This window comes from Fusarium mangiferae (genome assembly GCF_900044065.1).
Source record: "Fusarium mangiferae strain MRC7560 genome assembly, contig: FMAN_scaffold002, whole genome shotgun sequence".
Classification (NCBI taxonomy): Eukaryota; Fungi; Ascomycota; class Sordariomycetes; order Hypocreales; family Nectriaceae; genus Fusarium; species Fusarium mangiferae.
In genome coordinates, this window is record NW_024573922.1 from 2,391,436 (window position 1) to 2,416,686 (window position 25,251).

General features: G+C 49.0%; 7 protein-coding genes across 7 annotated transcripts; 4 read left to right on the forward strand and 3 right to left on the reverse strand.

Moving 5' to 3' along the window:
• Positions 1-330: 330 nt before the first annotated feature.
• Positions 331-2,231, reverse strand: FMAN_05899 (putative C4-dicarboxylate transport protein mae1; the record flags this gene model as incomplete). Its single annotated transcript, XM_041827388.1, has 9 exons — positions 331-495; positions 554-783; positions 833-875; positions 923-1,181; positions 1,236-1,385; positions 1,438-1,445; positions 1,495-1,664; positions 1,721-1,760; positions 1,815-2,231. The coding sequence occupies 9 exons, from the start codon at positions 2,229-2,231 to the stop codon at positions 331-333; spliced, it is 1,482 nt and encodes a 493-aa protein (XP_041678356.1).
• Positions 2,232-3,705: 1,474 nt separating this feature from the next.
• On the forward strand, positions 3,706-4,579 carry FMAN_05898 (uncharacterized protein; the record flags this gene model as incomplete). The annotated part of the gene is made up of 2 exons (XM_041827389.1): positions 3,706-3,960; positions 4,016-4,579. The coding sequence occupies 2 exons, from the start codon at positions 3,706-3,708 to the stop codon at positions 4,577-4,579; spliced, it is 819 nt and encodes a 272-aa protein (XP_041678357.1).
• Positions 4,580-5,911: 1,332 nt separating this feature from the next.
• FMAN_05897 (uncharacterized protein) lies at positions 5,912-9,264 on the forward strand (the record flags this gene model as incomplete). Its single annotated transcript, XM_041827390.1, has 3 exons — positions 5,912-6,013; positions 6,080-9,112; positions 9,172-9,264. The coding sequence occupies 3 exons, from the start codon at positions 5,912-5,914 to the stop codon at positions 9,262-9,264; spliced, it is 3,228 nt and encodes a 1,075-aa protein (XP_041678358.1).
• Positions 9,265-11,253: 1,989 nt separating this feature from the next.
• Positions 11,254-13,170, reverse strand: FMAN_05896 (uncharacterized protein; the record flags this gene model as incomplete). The annotated part of the gene is made up of 1 exon (XM_041827391.1): positions 11,254-13,170. One exon carries the CDS (start codon positions 13,168-13,170, stop codon positions 11,254-11,256), a length of 1,917 nt encoding a protein of 638 aa, XP_041678359.1.
• Positions 13,171-20,319: 7,149 nt separating this feature from the next.
• FMAN_05895 (putative Protein kish-A) lies at positions 20,320-20,686 on the reverse strand (the record flags this gene model as incomplete). The annotated part of the gene is made up of 4 exons (XM_041827392.1): positions 20,320-20,340; positions 20,389-20,470; positions 20,523-20,632; positions 20,684-20,686. The coding sequence occupies 4 exons, from the start codon at positions 20,684-20,686 to the stop codon at positions 20,320-20,322; spliced, it is 216 nt and encodes a 71-aa protein (XP_041678360.1).
• Positions 20,687-21,110: 424 nt separating this feature from the next.
• On the forward strand, positions 21,111-21,655 carry FMAN_05894 (uncharacterized protein; the record flags this gene model as incomplete). The annotated part of the gene is made up of 2 exons (XM_041827393.1): positions 21,111-21,171; positions 21,225-21,655. 2 exons carry the CDS (start codon positions 21,111-21,113, stop codon positions 21,653-21,655), a joined length of 492 nt encoding a protein of 163 aa, XP_041678361.1.
• Positions 21,656-23,734: 2,079 nt separating this feature from the next.
• FMAN_05893 (uncharacterized protein) lies at positions 23,735-25,102 on the forward strand (the record flags this gene model as incomplete). Its single annotated transcript, XM_041827394.1, has 1 exon — positions 23,735-25,102. The coding sequence occupies one exon, from the start codon at positions 23,735-23,737 to the stop codon at positions 25,100-25,102; it is 1,368 nt and encodes a 455-aa protein (XP_041678362.1).
• Between the last annotated feature and the right edge of the window lie 149 nt (positions 25,103-25,251).

Sequence of the window (25,251 nt, forward strand, 5' to 3'; positions counted from 1 at the left end):
CAAGGATCGGTTTCATGAACGGTATTGTCGAAGATTTTGGAGTTCCTGTCAGGGAAATAAACGGCATCTTCTTTGCGTTGACTTGGTCATGCCACTGGATGTTTGCATCGAGGATTGTACTTAAAACGGATTGCAGTAGCGAGGTCCGAAAGTTGAATAAATAGTTTGAGATGACTGCCCTTATGCTAAAGAAATCTGACGCCGGTTTATGCTGACCTGGTTACCTTAGATATGCTAGACCTACTAACATCTTGATCAATAAGACTGTTATGATGAGACGGAAGGGAATGGTCAAGAAACGGTGACATGCTGCAATCAGCCTGATATGCTCTATTTTCCATCCTTGGGCCACAGAAGTTTTCTCGATTTCAGACTCCAACACATTCTGATGAAGATAAGAGCCCAGACGATGATGATTGCAGCGGTCATGACAGAGGCAAATATATGCAGGCCATTGCTATCAAATATTTTACCCATGACACTGGTAGCGGTAACCTGTAAGACACCAATTGAGCATACAGTGAAAAGTGGTGTGGTGGAAAGTATTACATACAAGAGCCGTATTAGGGAAAACAAAAGACCACCACGTCATCTGGAACGGCAAATGATGGCCGGAAAGAGAGTATTTCCACAATGCGCCGACGCAAACTATGAAGAACCACATGGCAAGTCCCCAGAGCCAGAGGCTGACGAGAATGCTGATGACTTTGATGATAGCGGCAAACTGAGGGTTGTCAAGAAAGTTTGGAGGTATTACCAAGTCTGCTTGGCTGCCGAGTTGAGCTGATGTTGTCAGACATAATACATATGTTGCAAGGCATTTGAAACGTACCTATGCCAGCAGCGGTAAAACCATAGGGACCGATAGACATGAACTAGCAACGGTCAGCAACGTTAAAGAAAGTAGAGTGTGTGTACTCACGATGCCGGGCCTCTGCATGTCCCTAGGGAGCTTCTGCGTCATGAGGCGGTATATGAAGGCCGACGAAATCATGAAAGCGATCAGACAACCGGTTCCTTGAATAGCAGTGGCCCCGAGCGCCATTGCAACAGTGTTGGTTGATAGTTTGTGACCAGCTGAATCTGCAGCCGCGATGAGGTTTGCTGCAAAGGGGGCATTGAGTAGCAGAGGGTACGCTGGGAAGACCCAGGTTGGTGTCATGGTATGGACGGGGAAGATTCTGGTCATGACAGTCAGCCGGCCAGGTCAGCAGAGCATATAAACTTGGGCGTACAGTGTAGACCATAATATGAGATATAGAAATGCGCTGAGGGAGACGCTCAGGGCAGCGTAAACCCAGAAGACACACTCCATGGTGTGGACTAGCCATATGCCGGTGTACGGAATACCGTATTGGCAGGTGTTGATTAATATTACAGCAATACTGAGTTTGTCAGAATATTTTTGAACTCCGATAATAGCTGTCTGTTGCTTACGAGACCAACTGGTTGTTGTTAGTTTTAACAGTATGCCATAAGAGGAGGGAGCCCTACTGAAGCTGATATGAAGAGCGATTCAACTTGGTCTGTGAAGGAGTTTACGAAACTCCCAGGCCTCAGATGGAATCTTGTACAGATAAGAATACAATTCATTGCAAAAAGGACGATGTTGAGAAAAAAGAAGAAGAGGCCAATGCCACGCAGCCAAGGTGCTTCCCACTTCACTAGCAAGAGTTAGCTATTTTCTTCTGGGACGCAACATGAGAGTTAGTGTATTTACATGAGTAAATGATATTTGCAATGCCTCCGGTTGACATGGTCTACTACAGGGTTAGCGAGGTCAGCGACATCGATAAGTCAAGACGATGACATACCATAGTGAAATATGTCCATTGATAGCAGGCGATACGGTCTCGAATGCCAACCTTTTGGTTTCCAGGGCCCTTCTCAGCTGTTGCGATGACATGGTTCAGGCTATTTGAAGTGAGAGTGGACTCATTGTTGAGTAATCGACCTGGACGGGCATGGCCGTTGGTATGCTCAGGGGGTATAGCAGTGATATATGATGGCCGTTGAGATAAGGCCGGCCGCGGCACGACATGATGTCTTGAATGGGCGGTCCCTGGAGCAGCTGGAGCCGAGGCCACGACGGAGAAGAAGGGTGGGTTCTCTTCAGACGGAGACTCATAGCCCGTAGCCAGGGCCGACGTCGACCCGGATGGCGGGACCGGAGACGGAGACGGAGGCTGCAGCTCGGCCCCGGCTACCATTGGATCACTGGCGGGGGCCATTCTGGAGGAGGGCCGTCAATGTCGTCAGCGCGACGGGCGAGTAGCTTTGAGACGCAATAGAGAGCCACGAGGGCACTGGGTTCCATATGCGAAAAAGCAATATGAAAATAAACCAAATGCGCGACAAAGACGAGATGGTGGAGAACCAGGGTCCCAAAGTTGGCGAGTGGCATAGTGAACTGAATTGGGTGTCAGGGAGTGGTAGTGGTAGTGGCAGTGGTAGTGACGGGATAGTGGAGGGCGTGATCGGGATTAATGCCCTGTTTTTGCGGGTTTCGGGAGATCGGGAGAGGGAGCGATAAAGTCTTGGGCCCAAGACAGATCGGCACAAGTTTCGATGTTTGTGTCGGCAAGATAGAGTCTCTGTTCGTATCCGCGTGAGCCGCTGGTGGAGGGTGTGTTTTTTGGTGTAAGGGTGAAGTGAGGTTGATCAAGGATGAAGATGAATGAGTACAGTCGGTTTTGCAAGCTCCTCTACAGACGGGAGAGCTCAGAGAGGGCTTCTTTACGAATAAATTAAAGACCATTCAAACAAGCGTAAATAAATGAAGCATCTCACACATCAAGATCTGGAATACTACTATTTGATCGGGTATTGATTTTAGCAAGGAATGGATTAATTATCTACTCGACACAGCCAATACTTCCATTGTGAAGAGGTGATCAGCCCTGAGAGATCACTACCTTATCAAGCTTCCATGATACAGGGTAATACCTAGTACTTGGGTGTGGTTTGAATTATCACGTGAGCATTAGGGAGGCACCTCCGGCATCGCTCTCCATTTCCGCCTTGATCGAATAGTAGTTGACGATTACGGGGAGCAATTGATCATTCGGATCGATCTCAACTAAGTACAACATGCAATATGCTATTTTGTCTATCGTGGCTATTGAAAAAGCTTCCGTTGGACGTTTCACTGTTTCTTTTGTCTTTCAAGGCACCTCCTCCATTGACAGAGCTCCAGGTCTTGAAGATACGGTCGAGATGAGGTTTGAAGTTTCGATAAGAACCAGGATCAGAGGATCCATGCTTCAAAAACGATTTGGTGCTCAATTGCTGTTTGGTCACCAGCCCTGCTGTTGTAGACCAGCCTATCAAGTTGAAAACCATATCCAATTGCTTTCATCTAAGATCTGTTATTGGATGAGAAATCGATGTCAAATCTACGTCAGCGGGCTATTCAACGGCAATGCGGGACGATCCATAATTACCCGAGCTGCACGTGATAGTTAATGCCACCTTGCGTATAGGTAGGTAGGTAGGCATAGGTAGCTCCTAGAGCTTCATATACCTTCAAGGTAGCTTCACTCTTGTCAAAACACTAGCCAAATTTAAGGCCCAAAGTTCGACATCAATTGCAATCAATCAAATCTCAACTGCATCTGATAGAAACACCTCACCTCCCCATGAGAGATAGAGTCGGCTTATCCCTATAGTATGTCACGTTGAAACTCGACACAACCCCTCACCATCATGTCTTTCACCAATACACCTGTCACTCGGCTCGGTGTGGTCGGCCTGGTAGCTGGCTCTATCATCGCGAGTGTTCTTGACGTCAAGCACTACTTCTACATTCTCATCGACACACACATATGGAGATACCGGCAATTCTGGAGAATCTTGGCCTACCAGCTATGCTATGTCAACTCCACAGAGGTACTTTTTGCTGCCATGTCGTTATACAACCTTCGCATCGTTGAGAGAATGTGGGGTTCTCGCAAGTTCGCTGTAAGTGACTTTCATGAAACTTTCGTTTTTACACTGCTGATAGCATTTTGTGCAGTCCTTCCTGACTGTCACTTTCTTCATCACCTCCATCATACCGCCTGTTGTCTCGATGGTATTGCGGCCTCCCGCTGCTGGATGGTTCAACTACATCCCGGCTGGACCAACTCCTATTATCTTTGCTATCCTAGCTCAGTATCATGCCATGGTTCCGCACATGTACAAGTATCGAGTTGCCACGTCTGAGGCACCTCCCACCGACCGACCATTCGTTGGTCTCACGTTCTCGGATAAGTCCTACAAGTACGCCATTGCGTTGCATCTCGCACTCTTGCAATGGCCAGGTTCGGTCCTGGGTGCAGCCACTGGATGGATTGTTGGATACTCGTGGCGGGAAGGACTTCTCCCAGCTGCCCTTGTGCGCTGGCGAGTGCCGGGTTGGGTTGTAGGACTAAGCTCTCATAGACGAAGTGCCGAGTTTGAAGGCCTTAGACGTCGACTCGAGGACGAGAACTCGACAACAGCTGTTGCAACCGGAGCTCAGGCTTCAACGGAGAGCCAGGCAGAGCGCCGGAGAACGATGGGGCAGCAAATCATGGATCAAGTCCGAGAGGTGCTTTAGTGGTCGGTACGTACGTTAGCAATATCTAGCATTATACTTTGCCACAATTGGACAATAGCCGATGGCTTCCGAAAAATTGCGGGATAGGGGACTTCAATATTGAAGAGCATACTTTGGCTCCTGGGGAATGTTTCAGCCCGGTGAGCATATGGCATTACTTGAGTGTCTAGGGGATCTTCAGAGCAGGGATATCCTTTTCTGTAAATAGAATGCATCTCTGAGTTGTCGAAACTAACGGACTCCCGTGTGCCGAAGGAGAATGCTAACAGCAACTTTAGTCCATGGCGTTGTCAGCCACGATCCCACCAGCAACTGTCAGCATATCTGCGTGGATCATCGGGCACAGCCATCAATGCCACGCAACGTGACGGTATGCCACGGTCAGAAGGGGGCATTGGGGTCTCAGGTAGGTAGGTAAAGGATTCTAGACACGTCAGCTCAGACTCTACAGAATCATCCTGTTTCCTCATGCGCGGATCAATTGTATAAACAGAACAAAACTTTTAATCTATTTTCCTCTCTAATATGACGGTCCCTCGAAACAAAGGCTCATTCCTACTGGTGCATCGTTAAAGAGATGCGAGCTCTATAAAGCCTAGCGCTGCCAAACCCATCTACCCATGCCTCAGTAATGCGGGTGCGCCCCTCCTGTGCCTTGCCCCAGCGTGTCCAGCCGCCGCGAAACCCCTGAAAACTGAAGTCCATTGGCACGTGTGGAAGGGATCTACGCAGGTACGGTACGTGCCTGCCAACCTGACTCGGCTAGACCACTAGCTCAACTGCTGTAATTCAACTTTCAGTGGAGGTCTTCACAAGGGTCCCACTCGATAACTTATTAAGTTACCTTACCTTACCTTACTTATCTTACTCTTTGGGTTCTCGATGGGCCTCCTTTTCTTCATGGTCAGTCCCGACCTCTCCTTTTCTGTCCCCAGCATTGGCATCATTCCTCACTACTTTTGTACTCTTTCTTTGAAGTCATAACCCGTGACCTTTTGTTGAATTGTTGTCGATTTTCTGCGGGTTTCCAGCCTCGGCGGCTCTTGGGCGCAAAGCCCCTTTGTTGCATCCAATCCAATCTAATCACGAGCTCAGCTCAGCTTCGCCCAGCGGAACGACACGGATCGCGGTCAACCACTTTTTTGCCCAAACTTTGGATACTTGCCAGCCTTTTCACTGTTCTCTATGGAGGTGTTTTGACATCCTTACGCACTGCTTCAGTCCGACCTTTACCTCATGTCCTCATAACCTACACAAGACGATCCTAAACCCATCGAAACCATGAGTGCATACGCGCGAGAGGGCAGCCCATATGGGTATGGCCCTAACAGGATGTCACCGCCAGCACCAAGCCCACGCGGAAAGATATTTGTTGAGGGTTACCGCAGCGATATAATAAACGGCTTTGAAAAGGATAATCAATTGTATAATCCGGTACGCTTGTTGTCCACCCTTGTGGAGGCTGATGGGCCTGCGGCTTCTAACCTCTATTGTGTACAGATGAACCCTGATCGACCACAAAGTTCAGCGCTTGTCGACCTCCGCGACCCGATTCAGGTACATCTCTTAACCGAAACAGCCCTCTCTGATAGCAAAGAGTATGCGATTCTGTCGCAAGAAGAGGTGGACGACCTCAAGAAGCAAAGCCAGTCCTTATCCCAGCGTGTCGAGTCAACCCGGCAAAACCTGACCATCCAGTCCAAATACCGAGATGCTGCAATCTCGATGGCGAGACTTTATAATCCCGGCAAACTGGATGACAAGCGAAGAAGCCTACTGGGTCGTAACAGCGGTGATCACGCTCGCGCAAAGGAAGCCGAGGCGGAAAGACAGGCGAGCGAGCGGAAATGCGAAGAATTGGCGGCGGAGCTCTTCAACCTCGAGAAGCGACTTATGGAGCCCCAAAGACGCCTACTGGAACATACTGCCGGTATTCTGCAACTCACTCACAAGGCCTCGAATAAGAAGAAGGATCTCACTCCTCCCCTTCAACCACTTAATGGCATGCCCGGCAGCCCGGAGAGCCTATATACTTATACACGTAACAGTATGGATCGCGCCGGAGACGAGCACTACTTCAACGATGATGACTATTACGACCAAGCCAACGGTGTCTCAACGAGAAGTCAACCCCGTCAGCAACCCATAGAGATACCCCTCAAATCGCCGATTCGCGAACAAAATCAGCTAAGAGATGAGATGGAGAAGATGAAGGATGAGAATCTACACCTACAGGGCCAAGCCAACTCCTTAGTCAAGTCGATAACGGAAATGGAGGTTCGACTCGAGAATTTGAACGGCTCTTTACGAGATGCGATTGTTCGCTTCAATCCTTCCAAGAACGAAGACTATTATGATCCTCCCTTTGGAGTTTCAGGAATGAAGCCAGGAGAGCTCCTCAACAACCAGTTAGATTACCTTGAGATGGGTCTCAATGCCATCGAGGTTGAACAGGAAGAGTCTTCTGGTGAAACTACCAAGACTGATGGCGCTTTCGAGAAACGCATTGAATCCCTAAACCAGCAAGTACGAGATCTACTCCTGACAGTAGACCCGAGTTACCCGGCCGTGCCTCATTCACCACAAGATAGTTTTGAGACGAAGCTTGACTATCTTGAAGATGCATTACGCGCTGCCGACTCGGAGCTAGAACGCGCCGTTCAGGCAGCTCAGGCCGGGCCACCAGAGAAGCAGGACAGTGACCAGGTTGAGAGGATCTTGATGAACTTGTGGAACATGATGCAGACAGGCTTCGCCAAGATTAAGAAGGACAAAGAGGAGCGTCGAAGGGCTCGCATGGAGAGAGGCTATGAGGATGAAGAAGTTTCTGATGATGAATTCGATATCGAGGAGGCTTTCAGTCTTCCCGGATTCTCCAACCGTGTCCAGTGGCTGTACTCTCAGGCCACTACACTCAAGGATCAGAAGTCTGTGCTCAAGCGACAGATTAAGCAGCAGCGCGAGCTCAATAACAAATCAGACGCCGAGAAGGATGAAGAGCTGGCAAGGAAACAAGAGGAGCTGGATGAGACACAAGTGCTACTGGCCCGCGCTGAGAGAGATGCGATGACTGCCCAGACAATGCTCTCAGAGACCCTTGAAGAACTCGAAAGTGCCCGTAGTGTCGCGCACAACGCTGTCCCCTCAAAGGCTGAGGCTGAGGACAGTAGCAGGAAGGTTGCCGAGTTGGAAGCAGACGTGAAACGTCTTCAGGCTGACTTAGCTGGTGCTGCCGGTGCGGCGGGTGCAGCTCACGCTCAACTCGAGGAAAGGGACGAGAAGATCGTCAAGCTTGAGAGGGATCTCGACCAGCTCAAGTCCGACCTTGCTAACGCGGCAGCTTCGGCAGCTGCCGCACAGTCTCAAATCGAGGATCGTGAAAGCAAGATCACTGCCCTTGAGGCAGAGTTGGACTACCTGGAGACGGCCCAGAGTGAAATCGAGGAACGAAACAAAAGGATTGCAGCTCTCCAGTCCGAGCTTGAGCAGGCCAATACTGCTCATGCACAGGTCGAAGAGCGGGACGCGAAGATTGCTACTCTTCACACCGAGGTTCAAGAAGTCAATACCCTACGAGACCAGGTTGAGGTGCACAGTGCGACGATTGCTACCCTGAAGGCTGAGTTGGAGAAGACAAATGACCTCGAAGCTCGCCTTGAAGAACGAAATGCAAGGGTCACTCGTCTCGAGTCTGACATGGAACTTCTTCAAGCAGACTTGGCGGGAGCTGCGGGAGCTGCAGGGGCCGCTCAAGGTCAGCTTGAGGAGCGAAACAGCAAGATCGCAGCTCTTGAGTCCGACATCAAACAACTCGAAGAGAGGTTGTCGGCTGCCGAGTCTTCAAGCAACAATACTCGCAACCAGTTGACCGGTGTCGATTCAGTGATCGATGCTCTTAACGCGCAGCTCGATGAAGTGAACCGATCAAAGCAAATGGCTGAGGACAATGCCAGGTCCTTGCAGCAACGGGTGGATGGCCAAAAGGAAGAGCTTGCAACTAAAAAGAAGATGCTGAAAGATAAGGAGGATGAACTTGAGCTTCTCAACATGAACCTCGTAGAGATGAAGACGGAGCTCACGATTGCCCAGGCGGAACTGGACGGAGCCTATGGATCCCGTGCAGAGAGGGCCGCTGATGTCGCAGCTATCAAGACTAGTGGCGAGGTGATGAAGCTCCAGAACCAGCTCACAAGGCTAAAGAATGAGTTAGCTGGAACTGTTCAAGAGCTGGAGGAGGTCACACGGGAGACACTGAGTGCCGAGCGAGAAAAGATAGAGCTTGAGAACAAGCTCCAAGATGTCCAATTGGCAAAGAAGACACTTGAAGGAGAGATTACGACACTTCGTCAGCGCCTCGAGGCAGATATGGAGAAGGCCCGTGAGCATATCACCAAGCTACAAGAGGATCTTGATGGCGAACGACTTAAGGCAATCCCACCAAATGGTGGTGTTGGCAGAGGAGCCTCGATGCTGAGTGAGCAGTTCAGGGCCACGATGCGTGAAGAGAGGAAGAAGTTCCAAGAGAACCTCAAGGTATGTTTTGTATTTCAGGTTGTCTTGTGCATAAAGCAATTACTAACTAGTATCAACAGGAGGAACGCGCTAGAGCACGCCAGCTGGAGGAGGAGCTCGCTAAATTCAAGCGGGATCAGGGGTCTGCCAGAGCTTCCCTGAACCCTCAATGAGTTGGCCGCTGAGATGTTAGGGGTTGTATATTAAGCTCTGTCCCGGATCTTGACTGCCGAAGCTTTCTTTATTGCAGTTGATACTTTGAGCGGCAACCAGTTAGATTTGGTGATTTTAGATACCAGTTCATGTTTTTTTTCTTAGGCTGGGAGCAAAATATGCAAGTTGCTCTTGCAGGGGTCTCAAGAGTTAATGTGAATTGGATGAATCCATGATTGTTAAAAAGTCGGGAGCAAAAGGGGGGAACTTGTGGATAGAATATAGGAACTGGACAATGGCCGAGAGACTTTGAGCAAGAGACGGCAGTCTTGGCCCAGTTAACCATTCGATGATTACCATTTTGCTGCCTCGTCATGAAGCTCTCAGTGAAAATGCCATGGAATGTTGAGACTTTGGATTTCCCTGTCATGTTGATGCGCCATGGATGGATGAATAAGCTCTAACCATCCCTCGTGAAGCTACCTGCACTGCACCACGCGATAATGTGTCTTCGATGAGTTTGGTACTTATTGAAGGGGCTTGACCAACAGAGCTAGACGTAGATAAAACTGTCTCGATCCCGCTGTCAAATTACAAGAGGCCCGTGAAGCACAGGAAGCCAATACACAGAGTGAAGTATAAACGATACGGACATGGGTCACGCTTCCAGCGCATGTTCAGTGACTTATTCCCTAAACCCCCCTACGAAACCATCTTAACAAGCCGTCTCATTGCACAAGCAGACGCGTTGAACTCAACTCAGTGCCTACGATAGCGACTAAGACCTACAAAGAAAAAGCAAACGCAAAAAAACAAGGAAGACAAAAAGAGATAAGCTGACTTTCTTCAATTTCTGTAAATACCCTTCCGCATGAATCCTCCTCGGGTAAGGATGAGGATATAGGAGGCGATACTAACTTGGTAAAAAAGCCGAGCTACCTCATGGGTAAGATTGGAAGGGAAGGAAATCTGAATACATACGGATACTACATAGGCCAACTTCCATTCCTGGCAGTCGACATAATGAACTGCGGACTATTTCATTTATACTGTGAGCAAGTCACATGTGGTGATAGTCACACGGGAGGCATCATGTGGCATCAGTCTCACATTCTGTATGTTGCTGCATCTATGGCCTTACGTTATCCCTCGCAAGGAAAGTCAAGTCTGACAAAAACTGTTTGCAAGTCAAGGGAATAGCTAAGTCTTGTCGAACAACGAAATTGACCTTACACAACACCTTGCTAGTATAACATACCACCAAAAGTCTCACTGATAAGAACAGACGCGTGCAGTCCCAGTAGATACAATCATAGATGGGGACCAATCGTTGCAGAACATGTAGATTTTTCTTCTAGTCTTTCTCTGTCTAGTCTATTTGCCATGTAAGCGCGCCATTTATCTTCAAGAAACAAATCTCCAGTATGAGCAAGTCATATATATGTGCGCCTGATCTAAATGCGAATAAGCTGTGCACATGTTTGTACAGCCTGAAGCCGAAGAGGTCATGTGCTTGCCCGTACGACATCAGTGTCACCACAACTCGATAAATCCAATGCACAACACCAAAAGCGCCATTGGATCAAATGAAAGAAAAGGGGCGGTTTCACTGATCCCCTAATAAAACAGAGACTATCCACCATGCAACGCCACAGTAGCAAACGCAGACTGGGTTAAAATAAAACAAACAAACAAACAAGCATATCTTATAAAAAAAAGTGCAGAACATGCAGTGATAACTGGGTAAATGCAGAAAGCCGCCGACCAATGTATGTTTTTGGGTATGTACCCGAATATTGACTCGAAAAATCTGCACTCCCTTGGCAGACAGAGCAGATGGCTCCAGGCCAGGAAGTGCATAGTGCGTGTGCGTTGTGTGCCGGTGTGTGTAATGCGGTCCAGCCGATATTGCGTAGTTAATCATGTATCGACATTAAAAGGTAGGTAAATGTGGGTATAACGAATTGGTGACACAAAGGGATACATGATGTTGTTCTGCCGCGGGCTGATTAGTCCATAGACATGTCGTCGTCGTCGACGTATGCCATGCGTGCCCATATCCTCCAGTGGACAACGCCCACATGAGCGATACGAGTCGCAATATCTTCAATGCCACCCTCTTGCTGACCCATGCGGATGGCTGCATCCAGGTCTCGGTCTCGCCCTACATCCAGGCTGCGGCTGCTTGTTGGCACACGATTACCAGTAGCAATCGAGAACAAGCATACACCTGAAAGAGCCTTGAAGTAGCGGACGCGCATGGCGAGCTCGTTAAGCAGGCGAATGCGGTACGCCTCCTCCATCTCCTTGTAGATAGGGGAAGAGATGCGACAAACGTTCTCCAGAAGCTTCTCCTCGAAGGGGACAAGCATATCCATGGGGGCGTTGGTAAATCGGAAGATCTGCAGAGCCATAGAGGGAGCCATTGAACGCCACTTCTCGTGATAATGCTGGTCGTGTGGTGCCTGCTGAAGCAGAGCAACCAGACTGTCGCGGAGATTCCGGGCTCTTGTTTTGGCTTCGTTGGTTTCTGAGTTAAGGTAGAGGGGAAGGACCATGGAGGAGCGTGGCGATGACGAAGCTGAATCTGCAGAGCTCAGTGTAACACTGGAAGGTCTTGAGCTCGAGGGGGGAGTGTTGAAGTTGAACTCGTGGTCATCTGACATGGCGCTTGCAAAAGCAGGAGGCGAGTTGAGCTTCGCGATCCGCTCAAGGTCCTCATACATGCGCATGCAGACGTCCAGGTTGATGGCATCCAAAATATCCGATCGAACGCGTCCAAGTCGGTCCTCATCAAAGAAGAAAGTACCAGGCAGAGGCTTCTCACCGGCAGAGGGGAGCATAGACCGCGAAATTCCCTCAAAGAAAACCCCCATATCTCCAAAGCATGAGTACATCTTCCCGGCACCGTTAGGATAAGTCCGAGCAGCCTCTTGATACCATGGCTTGGCATCGCCTATATCCATTTTACGATTTCGCAGCTTCTTCATCAGAAACTTTTGCTCAAAAGCTGTTGTTTCTTCAATGAGAGCAGGTCGAAGGCAGCGTATTTGATGATTTGCAACGTCCAGTTTCATTGCCTCTAAAACACTGAGCAAACTTCGCATGCCGTTGACAAGCTCCTCAACATCGTTATTGCTGTTGCCGTTGCTGAGCTGCTTATACATCGAATCAACCCATTCGTCCCTCATTGGTGCGCAGTGAGATTTGAGGACTCGTGAGAGCCATGAAGCAAGCTTCTCCAAATCAGCAATGCCTCGGTGGAACTGTTGCATGAGAAGTTCCACGTTTAGACCCTCGTCCAGAAACTGTCGGTCGCGCTGGGGTACAAGAGTTTGGATGATCTCCTTGACAGACTTGAGAAGCTTTGGCAAGCACCAGTCGTCTTCTGTGCCATGCTTGGCGTAAAAGCTGTCTCGGTCCACGATGAACTCGACCAATTCCTCCTTAAGTGTTGTCCAGAAAATGCTAGCACGATCATGCTTTCTTCTGCCCTTGTCTCCCTCCACATTAGGTCTGAAATGGAGCTCAGGGTCAAAGTTGATATCGTGCCTCAATTTGGGGTTGTTAATGATCTTGGAAACCTCGAGCTCTCCTAGACTTGATTTCGTTACAGGAGGTTCCAAAGGTTGTGATGGGGCAGGAGATCTCCGACTTTCAGGCCCTGGGCTAGATGTTGTTGACATTTCGGAAGGATTTCGTGACAGTGGTGCCGTTACTGGGGCTGGTGTACCAGAAGGGCTATCGTATCGGCGAGGCAAGACTTTCGAGGTAGTTATAACATCGTCCTTCTCGTCTGTGGACGGTTTTCTGGCTGTCTCCTTTTCAGGTCTTGTCTCTCCTTCGCCATTAGGCCCAGGTCCCGAGGTAGACAAACTTCGCCTCGATCGCTCGACCGGGCCACCAAACCCTTGATCCGCCGTCATGTTGTTGACGATAATTTACTGATATGGTCCTCCAAGTATTTCAGTGATTGAGTCGAATGTCCGTCAACTGATTCTAGCTTTCCAATTGAACTGATGCGGTATGTGTTAGCTATAATAAGAACACTAACAAAAGCGTGACTGGGCTTCAGGATGAAACCAAACAGTCACGACTATACGGCCAGTTGCAGATACACTCGGCTAAGAACTATTCAACGGCCAGATGTTGTGCCTTGAGTGACAGACAGTAGGCGGAATAGTGGTCGAGCGAGTCGCAGACTGGTGGTTTTGAGATTATGCGGTCGACTTACAAGGATCCAGTGAACTTGCAGCGGACAGCGTCGGTTTGTGTGCACCCAATTACGGCTGTGTGACGGTACAGATGATATTCCTTCTTCCTTCGTTGCGGATGTTCTCTCGGTGTGTCGCCTCGCAGTTCGTTTCGGTTGTATGCAATGCTGTCCTGGTATATCTGTATTCTCTTCTTCTCGCGGATAGTTGCTTTTCGACCAAGTGAATGTGTCTAGTGGCTAGTGCAATAGGCAACAATCTATATTGCGATGCAAAACAAAGTATGGGGAATATTCAAAGTCGTCTTGTTGTATATCCAAGACACGGGTGTTTGAAGAAAAACAGAAATAGGAAAAGAAACATTAAGAACGGGAAGAGAGAGAGAAAAGGGGACGATAGTGACGGGAGACGGGGATATTTGATATATGGGTTACATCCTGGTTTGGGGTGCGAGCAGGGGAGCCACTTAGACGGAGCTGGCTAGACTGAGCTGGACTACGAGACACAGTAGTATCCATCAAAACCATGATCCGAGTCAATAGCAATACTATGCCACAGCCTTCCTTGGGCTAGAATTTTTTTAAGGGAGGCCAAGCGCGGATTCATCTTAATCGCGTGGCATGGCTTAAGTTTGGAGGGAGCGGTGGGCCTAGACGCAGAGGCAAAATCAGGTAACTAACGACCAAAGTATCTTTGCGTAGTCAGAATGACCCCTACAGGGTGTAGGGAGTAACCTAATAGCAGCGCTGCGTGGAGGTCCCTGTGAGTAGGAGGGGCGTGTGGCTTCGATGAGATCCACAAGGACACCTGGGCGAGGCAGGCCGTACAGTAGGCAATTATCGAGGGAGTTGCACTGGATACAACTAAAACAACGAATGGTTTGGGGCTGTCGCCCCTTGGAATCCAGTGGAAAACACAGTGGCTTCTGTAGGTGCCCTCTGGCCCAAATGGCGGCATTACTATTAACACTCAGCTGAAGCGATCGATGCTTAGATGAGCTAGTGAGTCAAACTGTCGGTAGCCACCACTCAAGGTACCGCCACTGAGACGGAATTCGAGTCTGAGTCGATAACTTTCAATACCAAGCAAGCTGAGAAATCGATACTGATTCCTGGCACCCAAGCTAGGGCAAGCCTGTAAGTGTGGGAGTTGGAGTGCAATTTTAATACTGCAGCGACAACGTGACCCTCCAATATTGGATCTGAGCCATGTTGCTGCTATAGTCTCGGTTTCTCGTCTCTGTTAGATGAGTAGGGAATCAAAGGTCAGACGCTACTTGACTCAGTCAAGGGGGGGGGGGGGGGGTATCACGGGGGCTCACCATGTCCTGTTTTTTTCCTTTGTTTAAACGAGTCTTCATTTTCTGCAAGTGACAGATGCAATGCTGTACATGGGAGAAATCTGTTCTGCTCTGTACAGTGTGTACAATGCTTGTCGCTCCCAATGCAAAATATGAAAGTCTTTGCCGATATGGTCCATCGCCATGACGAGACGCTGCAAATCCACGGTAATCACTGTATAACGTAGCGTAGCGACGTATGATGGCCCCACAGACTCATCCAAGAGGTGAAGGAAGATACGCTTTGGGGCACAGTGCGTGATCCTTTCCATCGGATGGAGCAAGTGGATTCGCCATGGATGTCATTCATGGGATCCGCGGGAGGAGATGGAGATGAAGATGGAGATAGCATGCGATGGGTTGGGATGGATGACCGATAGTGGAAGTTTCGCTGATGAGGTGTGTGTGTGCGTGTGTGTGTGTGTACGGCAGGTTTGGAGGGATAATAACGGCTCCTTCCACTTGCAGGGCGACATGGAAGTTTGGAAGGTAAGGTCAGGTAAGTAAGTACCTACCTACACCCAAGCCTCAAACAGGGAGGCCCCTTTGATATGCGGATACTTTCCGCCTTTCATACCACCTGATGCAAGACAAATCATATTCCCAATATCACCATCAAACTTACAATAAATGCCCATGTGTGTACTATCAGAGACGCAGGAAACCCAACATCAACCAAAATAAACAAAGCAGGGTCAGACTTCCACTTGCCGAAGACGGATCGAGTCCCAGGAACATTCGACCCAAACAGGTCAGGGATCGCCAAACTTGGCCTGCCCATTCGTCCATCGATTCCAGGGGAGAATGGTCATTCGGGACCAATGAATTGCCTTGCCTACAGTAGCACTCAACATGGCACCCTGCGCACGCCTGGAGCAGCTCCAAAGAGGACGGCACAAGGGCTCACGGGCTCCACGCCAGGGACCATCCGTCATCGTCATCACACTAGCACGCTCTTGGGCGGGCCACATAAAGATCCATCCACCGCCGCCGCTGATCTAGAAACGGACCAGAAGCGTGCATATTGCAGCGGAGTTGGAGTCGGGCACGACTAATGAGCCGCCCCAGCTTCGGCCGCTACGAATCAATCTGCAGCTCAGGCTGGCCCAGCTAGCCCAGATGTCCCATTGATTGCCATGTTAGCCAACAAAGCAGCCCGAATGCTGACTGATGAGAGTAAAATCATGGAACTTGTGGCAGTGTTTGGATTTGTGACGGCAGTCTATCCTCGACCTTGGCCAGACAGAATCTTTTTACGCAGACGGCATGCGCTTATGCCGCCAACCGCCACCACCACAAATGCTGTGTCTTCTGGGTCTCCGTCAGGATCATTCTGGCTTCACTGCATGATTGCGTCTCGCCACGGGCAGGACGACGTCGCTGCAGCAGTGTCACGAGAAGAGTGAAGCATACCAGTAATTAGCACAAATTCTGTTCTATTATGATGACGGGCATAAGAGGGTCTGGGCGGTGAGTTGGGTCGACACAAACCGCTGTGAAATTGCAACGCAAGTCAGGTAGTCTCACATAACAGATAACACGCAAAGTTCGCCGAGGTGCTCAACATGAGGTTGTATGGCCACAGCCTTCCTCGGTGCGAAAAGTGGCCAGCTTCATGGAGAAGGCATTTCACAAATCTCGGTCTCGCCAATTGGCCAGTACTATTTCTAGTGCATCCCAGCCTGGTGGTACTGCCCTTTTAGTACGGACTAATCTGATCTATCCCTTCGATGTACAGACATGTTCTATGTGCGAACCCTTGTAATAAGAACGGTGCATGGCAGCCTCGGCAACACTGAATAATCCGCTTCACTGACCTGGATTGGTGGATGTTTACAATCATATTGTTAGGAACTTGGCTTGCTTGGGTAATAGCGAACCGAATGGTGAACAATGCCCAGGGCAGACAGGTTGTCAGGGTTAACCCACGTTTCGATCATCTAGGTAGTTGAGTCCCAGCGCCTATCAAGCTCTCCACGCGTACAGCCCTGGAAGTCCAGGAGCGTCGGATGGTTGTGGTGTCGTTGTGGTGTGTTTGCTAGGAGGATCTTGAGGACGGGCCCTTGTCGAGTCCTTGTCTGACAAGGGTGACCACAAAGCGTACATCATCAGCTCAGACATGAACATCGGTTCATTTATCATCAGAATTGTGTGCAAGCCCTGATCATTGTTTAACGCCATGGTCTTTCGCAAACTGAGGCCCAGGGTCTTGGGCTTGGGCACCTGCTTGCGCACACTGCCAGGGTATTGAAATTTCTCTATGAGTCAGGATTGACAACGAGCAGAAAAGGCTCCATCATTCACAACAAGAACAGCAGCCAAAATATCATCGGTGTGGAACCACATCACCGTCTGCCAGGACACGAAGTGGCCAACGCATCAATGCACCTATGTTTGAAGTACAGCACAGCCCAAAACTCGGCTGCAATGCTGCTCTGCCCAAGGTTACTGCAAAGCCATGAAAATGGATGGGATTCTTTCACCGCCGTATGCAATAGGTGCAGTGACATTGGTATTCAGACCTTGGTGCAACAATTCCTGGCTGGCTTGATCGCAACTTTCATTTTCCGCATACCACATATTGCCGACCGGGCGGCAGTTTCATTAAAGAGGTTTTCCGACTCAGCCGACTGAAAAAGTTCGAGGCCTGCATCACCAGCTGCAGCACCAATGTACTATGGTAACAGCAATGTTCTATTCATTTCCACGTCGCTAATCTGAAATCTAAATCATGGGATTTCGCGCCAAACTTGAATCGGAGATGCCGTATCTTATTGGAATGCTTTTCGTGTGCGCAACTCTATTTATTACACGGAAATACAGTATTCAAATTTCTGACTAAGGCCCATCAGCTGCTTCGCCTCAATGCCTTGTTCAGCTCATTTTGTCCATGCGGCGGCATCCTGGTGTCCCGTTCCGTCAGCCCAGCCCAGGTCGGAAACTACCATAGCATCGGACATGGCGAGGATGGATGCAAGCAGTATCACCCCGCAAAACTTACATACATCAGAATATTCTCGAGAGCATGGAGGATTTCCTCCCGCCTGGGTATTGTGAATTACAACATATTTGAAGTAAATTTTTCGATGGGAGTGGACAAGATTTGAGACGGCTGTCCAGGTAGTCGGGTTTGATGGCCGCAGGGAGAGAAAAATGACCATACACTACAAGTATACTTCATAAAAGGTTGTTTGTTTGCTTCTTGCCTCATTGTTACCGGTCTAGCGAAACCCAAAATTGTTGGCCACCTACGTACTGAGAACCAGACCTAGCGAAGCAAGATAGGCAATAGTGCTATGCAAGGCAAAGAACTCTCCGTCTACTAACTCTGAAGCCAGCGACTCATTGATTCCTGGGTGGGTGTGTGTGTTCGTACTCTCAAACCAGCAGGTATGTTGGCTGACGTTGGTTCCCTAGCCCACGACGCTCAAGAGATGCAGTCAGGCAGTGAGGGATGCAGGGCAATGAGACCAAAAACGATGGCATGGCATGGCAAGATGGGTTCAAGTCAGGGACATGTCGCCACCTTGTCGCGGCACCTGTCCCTGCTTCAAGAGAAGAAGAAGAAGAAGAAGCCCTCCCTCCCGGTAAATGTCTGATCACCGTCTCGTGTATACACCAACCACATCAAGCGTCCTTTCCGTTGATTTCTCCCTTATCCCCGTCAGCTCGATTCGTATATGTATGTGTGCTATGTCCCCCTTTTCTGTAGTTGGGGGTCTCCTAGGCCTATACTTGAAGGCGCCTAGCTTTAAAGACTGGAGTTTCATTGCGAAGGCGATGAGGTGGTTTCACCTCGCAGCCGAATTGCAGCTCATTTTACGAATTGAGTAGGTGGTGTTGCAGCGAGTCAGACTGGGGGGACCACCTCAAGCTTCAGGCCGAGCTCGGGGCTAGAAGCTCGGGGCCGGAGCAGATCCACGGCACGGCGATAGTGGGTGGTATTATTAACCCTAAGGCTAAGCCTCGCGGGCAAGGAGCGGCGGAAGGCCGCATTTCGGCATGGCATGGCATGGTTTGGTTTGGTATGGTATGGTATGGTATGGTATGGTATGGTATGGTATGGTATGGTATGGTATGGTATGGTATGGGAGGGAGGTTTTGATACTCGGTCGGTCAGCACACCACTTGTTGATTCCCTTTGTTATGCGGGATGTCTAGGTCGTGTAATGATGTGTACGACCGTGCTCGGTATGCAATCGTATTCATGCAAGAGTTACGCCTCTGTCGCACGCATATGACGGCGTTGGGCGTTGGCTAATGACTGACTTCGGGGCAGTACTGTCTTGATCATTGATGGTGATGCTCAACCTTGCAGGTCTGTCTGTCTGTCTGTCTGTCATGGCGGCGTAGGATGGCAGGATGGTATATAACACCCCATTACCTGTGTCTTACATAGTAGGACTGTGCATCTGGCTTGGATCGTTGTTGTTTTTTCAGCACAACGTACCTGTCCAATGCGCAGTGATCTGACTGCTCCTCACTCTGAGAACAACAATTCCCCATCTGTCTGAAGGAATCCCAACAAATTGGCCCTTGGCCTAATAATGTTACAGGACAGGACACCAGCAATCTGACACTGAAAGCTTATCCTTAGCCAACCCCAGATTCACATTGTTATCTCTCTTTTCTTTTTCTGCGCCAATCACATACATGTTTGCTTTTTATTGAATGGTCTAGAGCAATGGTCGGCCAGCAACACTTGGCCGGCTTGACCAGATATGAAAACAGCGGCTCAGTGGTATGCATGTTGCAACTCTCGTCACTGCCGATGTGACATCCTTAATCAACATGCAGATGGCATGAACAGCTTGTGGCTTTTTCTCTCTCTTCTCGTTTTCCTTATTGTCCCATTGCGCTGGTACGGGGTACACGGGCTTGGTTTCTTTTTGCCTGTAAGACCAACAACCAATTGAGTTACTAGTCTGAGCCACCAAACACACAAAGACATATGCATTGGTCTATTTCCTTTAATACCAACACCGTCAGCGTCCTCTAATATGATCAGCTTGTCATGACTATGGTAATAGCTTTTGTGATATCTGAGATTTGTCGAGGTGGACAAGCAACCTGGGCCGCTCATAGGTAATTCAAGAGTGGACGGCATCAAAAGGTACCTGTCGAATTGCAGCCTTTTCCAGATACCATCGTCACATTTCGTGCCACTTTTGTGATACTTCCTGCAATACTCTCTTAAGCAAATCTGACCACACACATCAGGTACTTGAATCAAAGTTTACTCCCGTGTTTCAGAGACTAGCTGTCTGTGTGACAAGCCCTGGGACGCGTGGTGTGACGCAAGCATATACTGAGACGGGACTACTCAATGATTCTCTCAGGGTATATTTTGCGAAAGAGAACGGGGAAATCATTTCATGATCGTGATATGAGGTTTAGTACACTTGGTAAACGGCGCCAACACTCCCACCCGGCTGTCACCTCTTCCGATCCAACTCCTGACTAGTCGTGATATCTTTAAAAACAAAAACAAAAACAAAAGAGTGGCATTAGTGGCAGTGTGCTTAGTTCAGGAGGATGGAAACCTGAATAAGGTCAGCTATTTCAAAATCATCTGGAGCGGTAAAACGTACAGCCATGAGGACACAGCATATACTTATATATGGGCTCAGTCTTTCTCCTATCCTCGCGCATTTCCAGAAGATGCCCATGAATCTAGTGTTGTCAGCCCCGTCTCCGCTAGAGCGGCGTGAGTCGCATTTCGTACCCGTTCTTGTTTCGATCCATGATGCCAGGTGTGAAGTGGTGAACGTATGCGCTCGTGCATATAAGCAGCAGGAGGACGAGGAGGAGAGATTGGAAGTTGAAGAGGGCGGACTAGAGTGGCTGTCAGTGTGTTGATTCACCGTTGCAGAGCCCAGAGCATACCATGTTGACGCCTCGATGAGCTGCTACTATGGTGAAGAGGTATTGAGGTCGTATATCTCGTTCGTAGTCTTGGGTGTTAAGCTCAGCGTTGCCTTCTCACATCTATGCAACAAGCTGTGCTTAGGGGTAAAGATTCGCCGGAGCCGCGACGTGTTTCTAAGGGGTGACGTACCTGGAAGTAAACCCCCACAGAGCTGCTGACCCCACTAAACACCCCCCCAGATGAACCTCCAGCTGTCGCAAGGCTGCGCTGAGCTGAGCACATGAATCTTTCTGGTATTTTCAACTACATGTCTATCGCGAGGCTGCGTCACCTCGATTTTGAGAAGCGATCTTATTGAAACTTTTATCCCTCGGACCAGATCTCTATTCTTTTCTTGCTCATTGCATGCTTCAAGCGCGTTAGGCGCAAGTAATCACATTCATCATGGAGCCTCGAGCGCGTGCCGGCAAGAATGTCGGCAAGATGAACTTCAGCCATGCAGAGTGTACGTCGTCTTCCGTTCGTTCTCGAGATCCTCGCTTGCTGAACCGATAACAGTGGCACAGCTACTCTACGCACACGGCGATGTTCAAAACCCACTCCCAGAAACCGTGCGGGTACTCGACGAAATCCTCACCGACTTCATGCAATCCATCGCCTTCGAGGCGACACGAGCGGCTAATTATTCAGGCCGCCAAAAGATCAAATACGAAGACTTTGAGTTCGCGTTCCGTAAGAATCCCGCGTTCCTGGGCAAAGTGCAAGAGGTATTCGAGAAGCAAAAGGAGATCAAGAAGGCTCGTGAAATTTTGCGAGATGGTGAGGACGAGATCATGAAGGATGCTGCGGACGAAGAGAAAAAGCGAGAGAAATCAGATACAAGGACGGGAGGAGCAGTGGGAGCCGCGACGTCAAGGGTCGAAGAGGAGTTGGGTGAAGCTGACGATGATGCCGAGGCGGAGCTCGATGCTTTGGGTAAGAAGCGTTGAAGGAAATTGAGCAGGGCCGGGCTCTCACGATTGGCGTTCCACCACTTGATTCTATTTCGGCGTTCTACAGAGATATTGTTATGGGTTGGGAAGGCGTTTGGAGCATACTATCGTGGATTGGGTTGGAGTTACAGTCAGGGACGAAGCAAAGACACGTCCTAATAAATTAGAGGACCCTTACACTTTTGGGTGGACCGCATTATAACAACCGAATCATTGTGGCATTTTCATGTCTCAGAGTCTATAGGCACTAAATCTTGAGGTTTTGATCATCGACTATACATCCAAGCCTTGGACGAGTAACTAGCTGCCAATCCAAATCGAAGTTTTTGTCCATTGTGATATTTTGCCATACATATAAATGAATGGCTGATCTGAAACACATGTCAGCGAAGCTCTGGGCCCATTTCGAACTTGGAGAACACTACATAGACCAACCAATATATCCCCAAGGGGCCTACCTACCTATATAAACTTTCTTACCTTAACTTATAAGGCAACGATATGTATCATTCTATGGAGCTACATGGCAATAGCCTTACGGGTTATACCTCTAAAGGCCGCCAACTAGGGGCATCGTGAAACCAAGAAGTGGTGGGAGTGATGGCGGTGAGCGGTATAGCGAGATGAGTTGAGACACCCGAAACATGCAGTTGCCGAATGAACTCTTGTTCCACTTGGTATGTCTAATGAAGCTGGAACTTGCTGCTTTTACAATGTTCAAGCCAGCTATCTTTTACGAGTACTGTTCGTCGAAAATACGGCTGCGACTCAATATCTGCAACTGAATCGACAAGTCGGCCCAAGACCTTCAAAGCACGAGAAGGCTCTTCTTGAGCATTGCGTCCTGATTTGATACTCGGGAATATTATGACAATTCAACATCCTGTATCTCCTCTATATCAACACCGGATGACTCCACGGTCGAAAGAGTTGGCTAAGCTGAATCGACTTGAAGACACGCAGCATAACCTTTGTGGCTGTAAGTGCCGTGGTACAAACCAAACAGCCTCAGACCTCAAACATAAGCCCTGCATATATTAAATCGTCTACAGTTTATATATTATTATTAAGGGAAACGAGGGTCTCGGAAGCATTCGGTGGTTAACTAAATGACCAATATGGGTGGGAGCTGGTATGGTAAGGAAGACGAAGGCAAATCTCATCCTTGACTGCGTATGTTAGAATTACCAGACATCGTATAGCCAGCGTGTCTGGGACTTGGATATAATCTTTACTGTGTCAGATATATAATGAAATGTTGTCCTTGGTCGAGGCAGAGTTTACCTACCTACTAACTAGGTACCCTTTAACAATTCATGAGTAGCCGAAGCGGGAATAGAAATAGCATCGAGTGTTATTTCCGGACCCATCATCACTTCCATCCTCAACTGGACCTCACCTAGCTCACATCTTCATCCTCGGCCGACTTAACCGATACCGAAATCGGGGCGAGATAGGGCGCAATTTTTCTAGTTGCAGAGCCAAGACGATGCAAGTGGTGGCCAACAAGTCACATCAGCATCTTCTAAGCGCCCACTCGCTGACTTTTGAGGCCCTCGCCACTCAAGTCTCTTTTCTTTCTGCTCGCGTGCCCCAGCAATTCTGCCGGTTTTGCTCTTTATGAGAATAACCAAACGAAAGAGTTATCACTAACATTCAGAACTAAAGGGTGCCTTAAACCCACTGACTCCCACCCAGCTTAGACGGTCCAAACAAAGATGCTCCCCTTCGTCATCAAGGGTCTTGAAGAGTTGCCTACCGGGGTCTAGCAGTAAACTCCACCCCCACTGCGAGAGACTTGCTCTTGTTGGCTCATCGGTTGGTTGATGTGAGAGAAGAGAGCAATAGAGGATCCATGATCGGTGGGTTTCGGCTGCGGGGTGGTTGGTTATCAATGGTTGACGCTCAAAGAGTCGTCGATCCGGAGCTTTTCAGATACTGTACCTATTTGTAACAAAACATTCCTATTCGCTTCTCAACTGTGACTTTGCTCTTTCTTCTTACTGTGCCGTATCTTGACGTTGACTACTCGTGACAACCTCATGGACTAGAAATAGCTTCTTATCATCTCACACAATGAATCCAACTCCTCCGCCGTATGAGGAGGTTCCTCGGAGCAAATTGTTGCCTGGGGGCACCCATGAATCACATCAGCATTTGTTACCACCTTCGCCATCACCAGACCTCCTGTCTTCAAAGGTTGATGGTTCGAGTTTCGATGACTTCCGCCGAATGTCATCGAGTCCATCTCCATGCCCTTCGCCAATACCTCTAAGACACTTCTCACAACAAGGAGCCGATCTGCCAACCGAAACTCCACCGTCGAAATGGAGGCAGTTCTGGGTAAAGAATAAGCCCGCTGCCTACGTTGCTCTATCGCAGTTCTTCGGGGCTCTGATGAATCTCAGTGCTCGTTTAGTCGAACTCGAAGGCGACGGCATGCATCCCGTTCAGGCCCTACTTATGAGACACTCCATCACAGCACTATTCTGTTCGGCTTATATGTGGTGGAACAAAACCCCCGACTTTCCCTTTGGAAAGAAAGAGATCCGATGGCTGTTGTGGTTGCGAGGAGCAAGTGGTTTCTGGGGTATTTTTGGCGTTTGGTATTCGATGATGTACATCTCGCTCGCTGATGCTACTGTTATCACATTCTTGGCTCCTGGTGTTGCAGGTTTTATCTGTTGGTTTGCTCTTCGTGAGCCTTTCACTAGGATCGAGCAACTGGCTACGCTGGTTGCTCTTCTAGGTGTTGTACTTATTGCTCGACCTGCCTCACTATTCTCGGGCTCTGATGATGACAAGTCGACTACCGAGCCGCCCGAGGCTAGTGGTATACCAGGTATTGACCATGAAGCGACCCCTGAGGAGCGCTTGATAGCTGTTGGTATAGCCCTTTTGGGTGTTCTAGGAGCAGCTGGCGCCTTCACGACCCTCCGAACCATCGGGAAACGAGCACATCCTCTCATCTCGGTCAACTATTTTGGTATCATCTCGACTTTCATCGCTCTATCCATGCTCATCTTTGCCCCTATCCTCGATATTCAGCAACCAGGTTTACGATGGGTCACCCCAACCACAGTCAGGCAATGGGTACTCCTGCTACCCCTGGGTGTTCTGGGATTCATCATGCAGTATCTCCTCACGGCAGGCCTCGGGGCCGACAAGTCAAACCGTGCTAACTCCATGGTTTACACGCACATGCTTTTCGCCGCAAGCTTCGATCGATGGGTTTTTGGACACAGAATGGACTTCATTAGCGGTGCAGGATGTACTCTTATTCTAGGAAGCGCTATTGGTGTCGTCATGCTCAAGAAACCACCAGCCGCAAAACAGCCTTTGGATGATGTCGAGAGACATGGTAATCTGGAGGGTGAGATGGAGGGCTCACCCATGCTTGTGCCCGATTCAGGGGCTTCAGAGGAACTGAGGCTTTCGAGATAAGAGCATGATAAAAGGTTGAAAATTTGTATATATCGTTTTGAGAGTCTGAAATGCCAACGTTGGACCGTTGCACCTCAGCAACAAGCGCCACACTTTATTTCAAGTTTTGATATATGTTTACTCAACTCCATCGTACGACTTTCTCGACT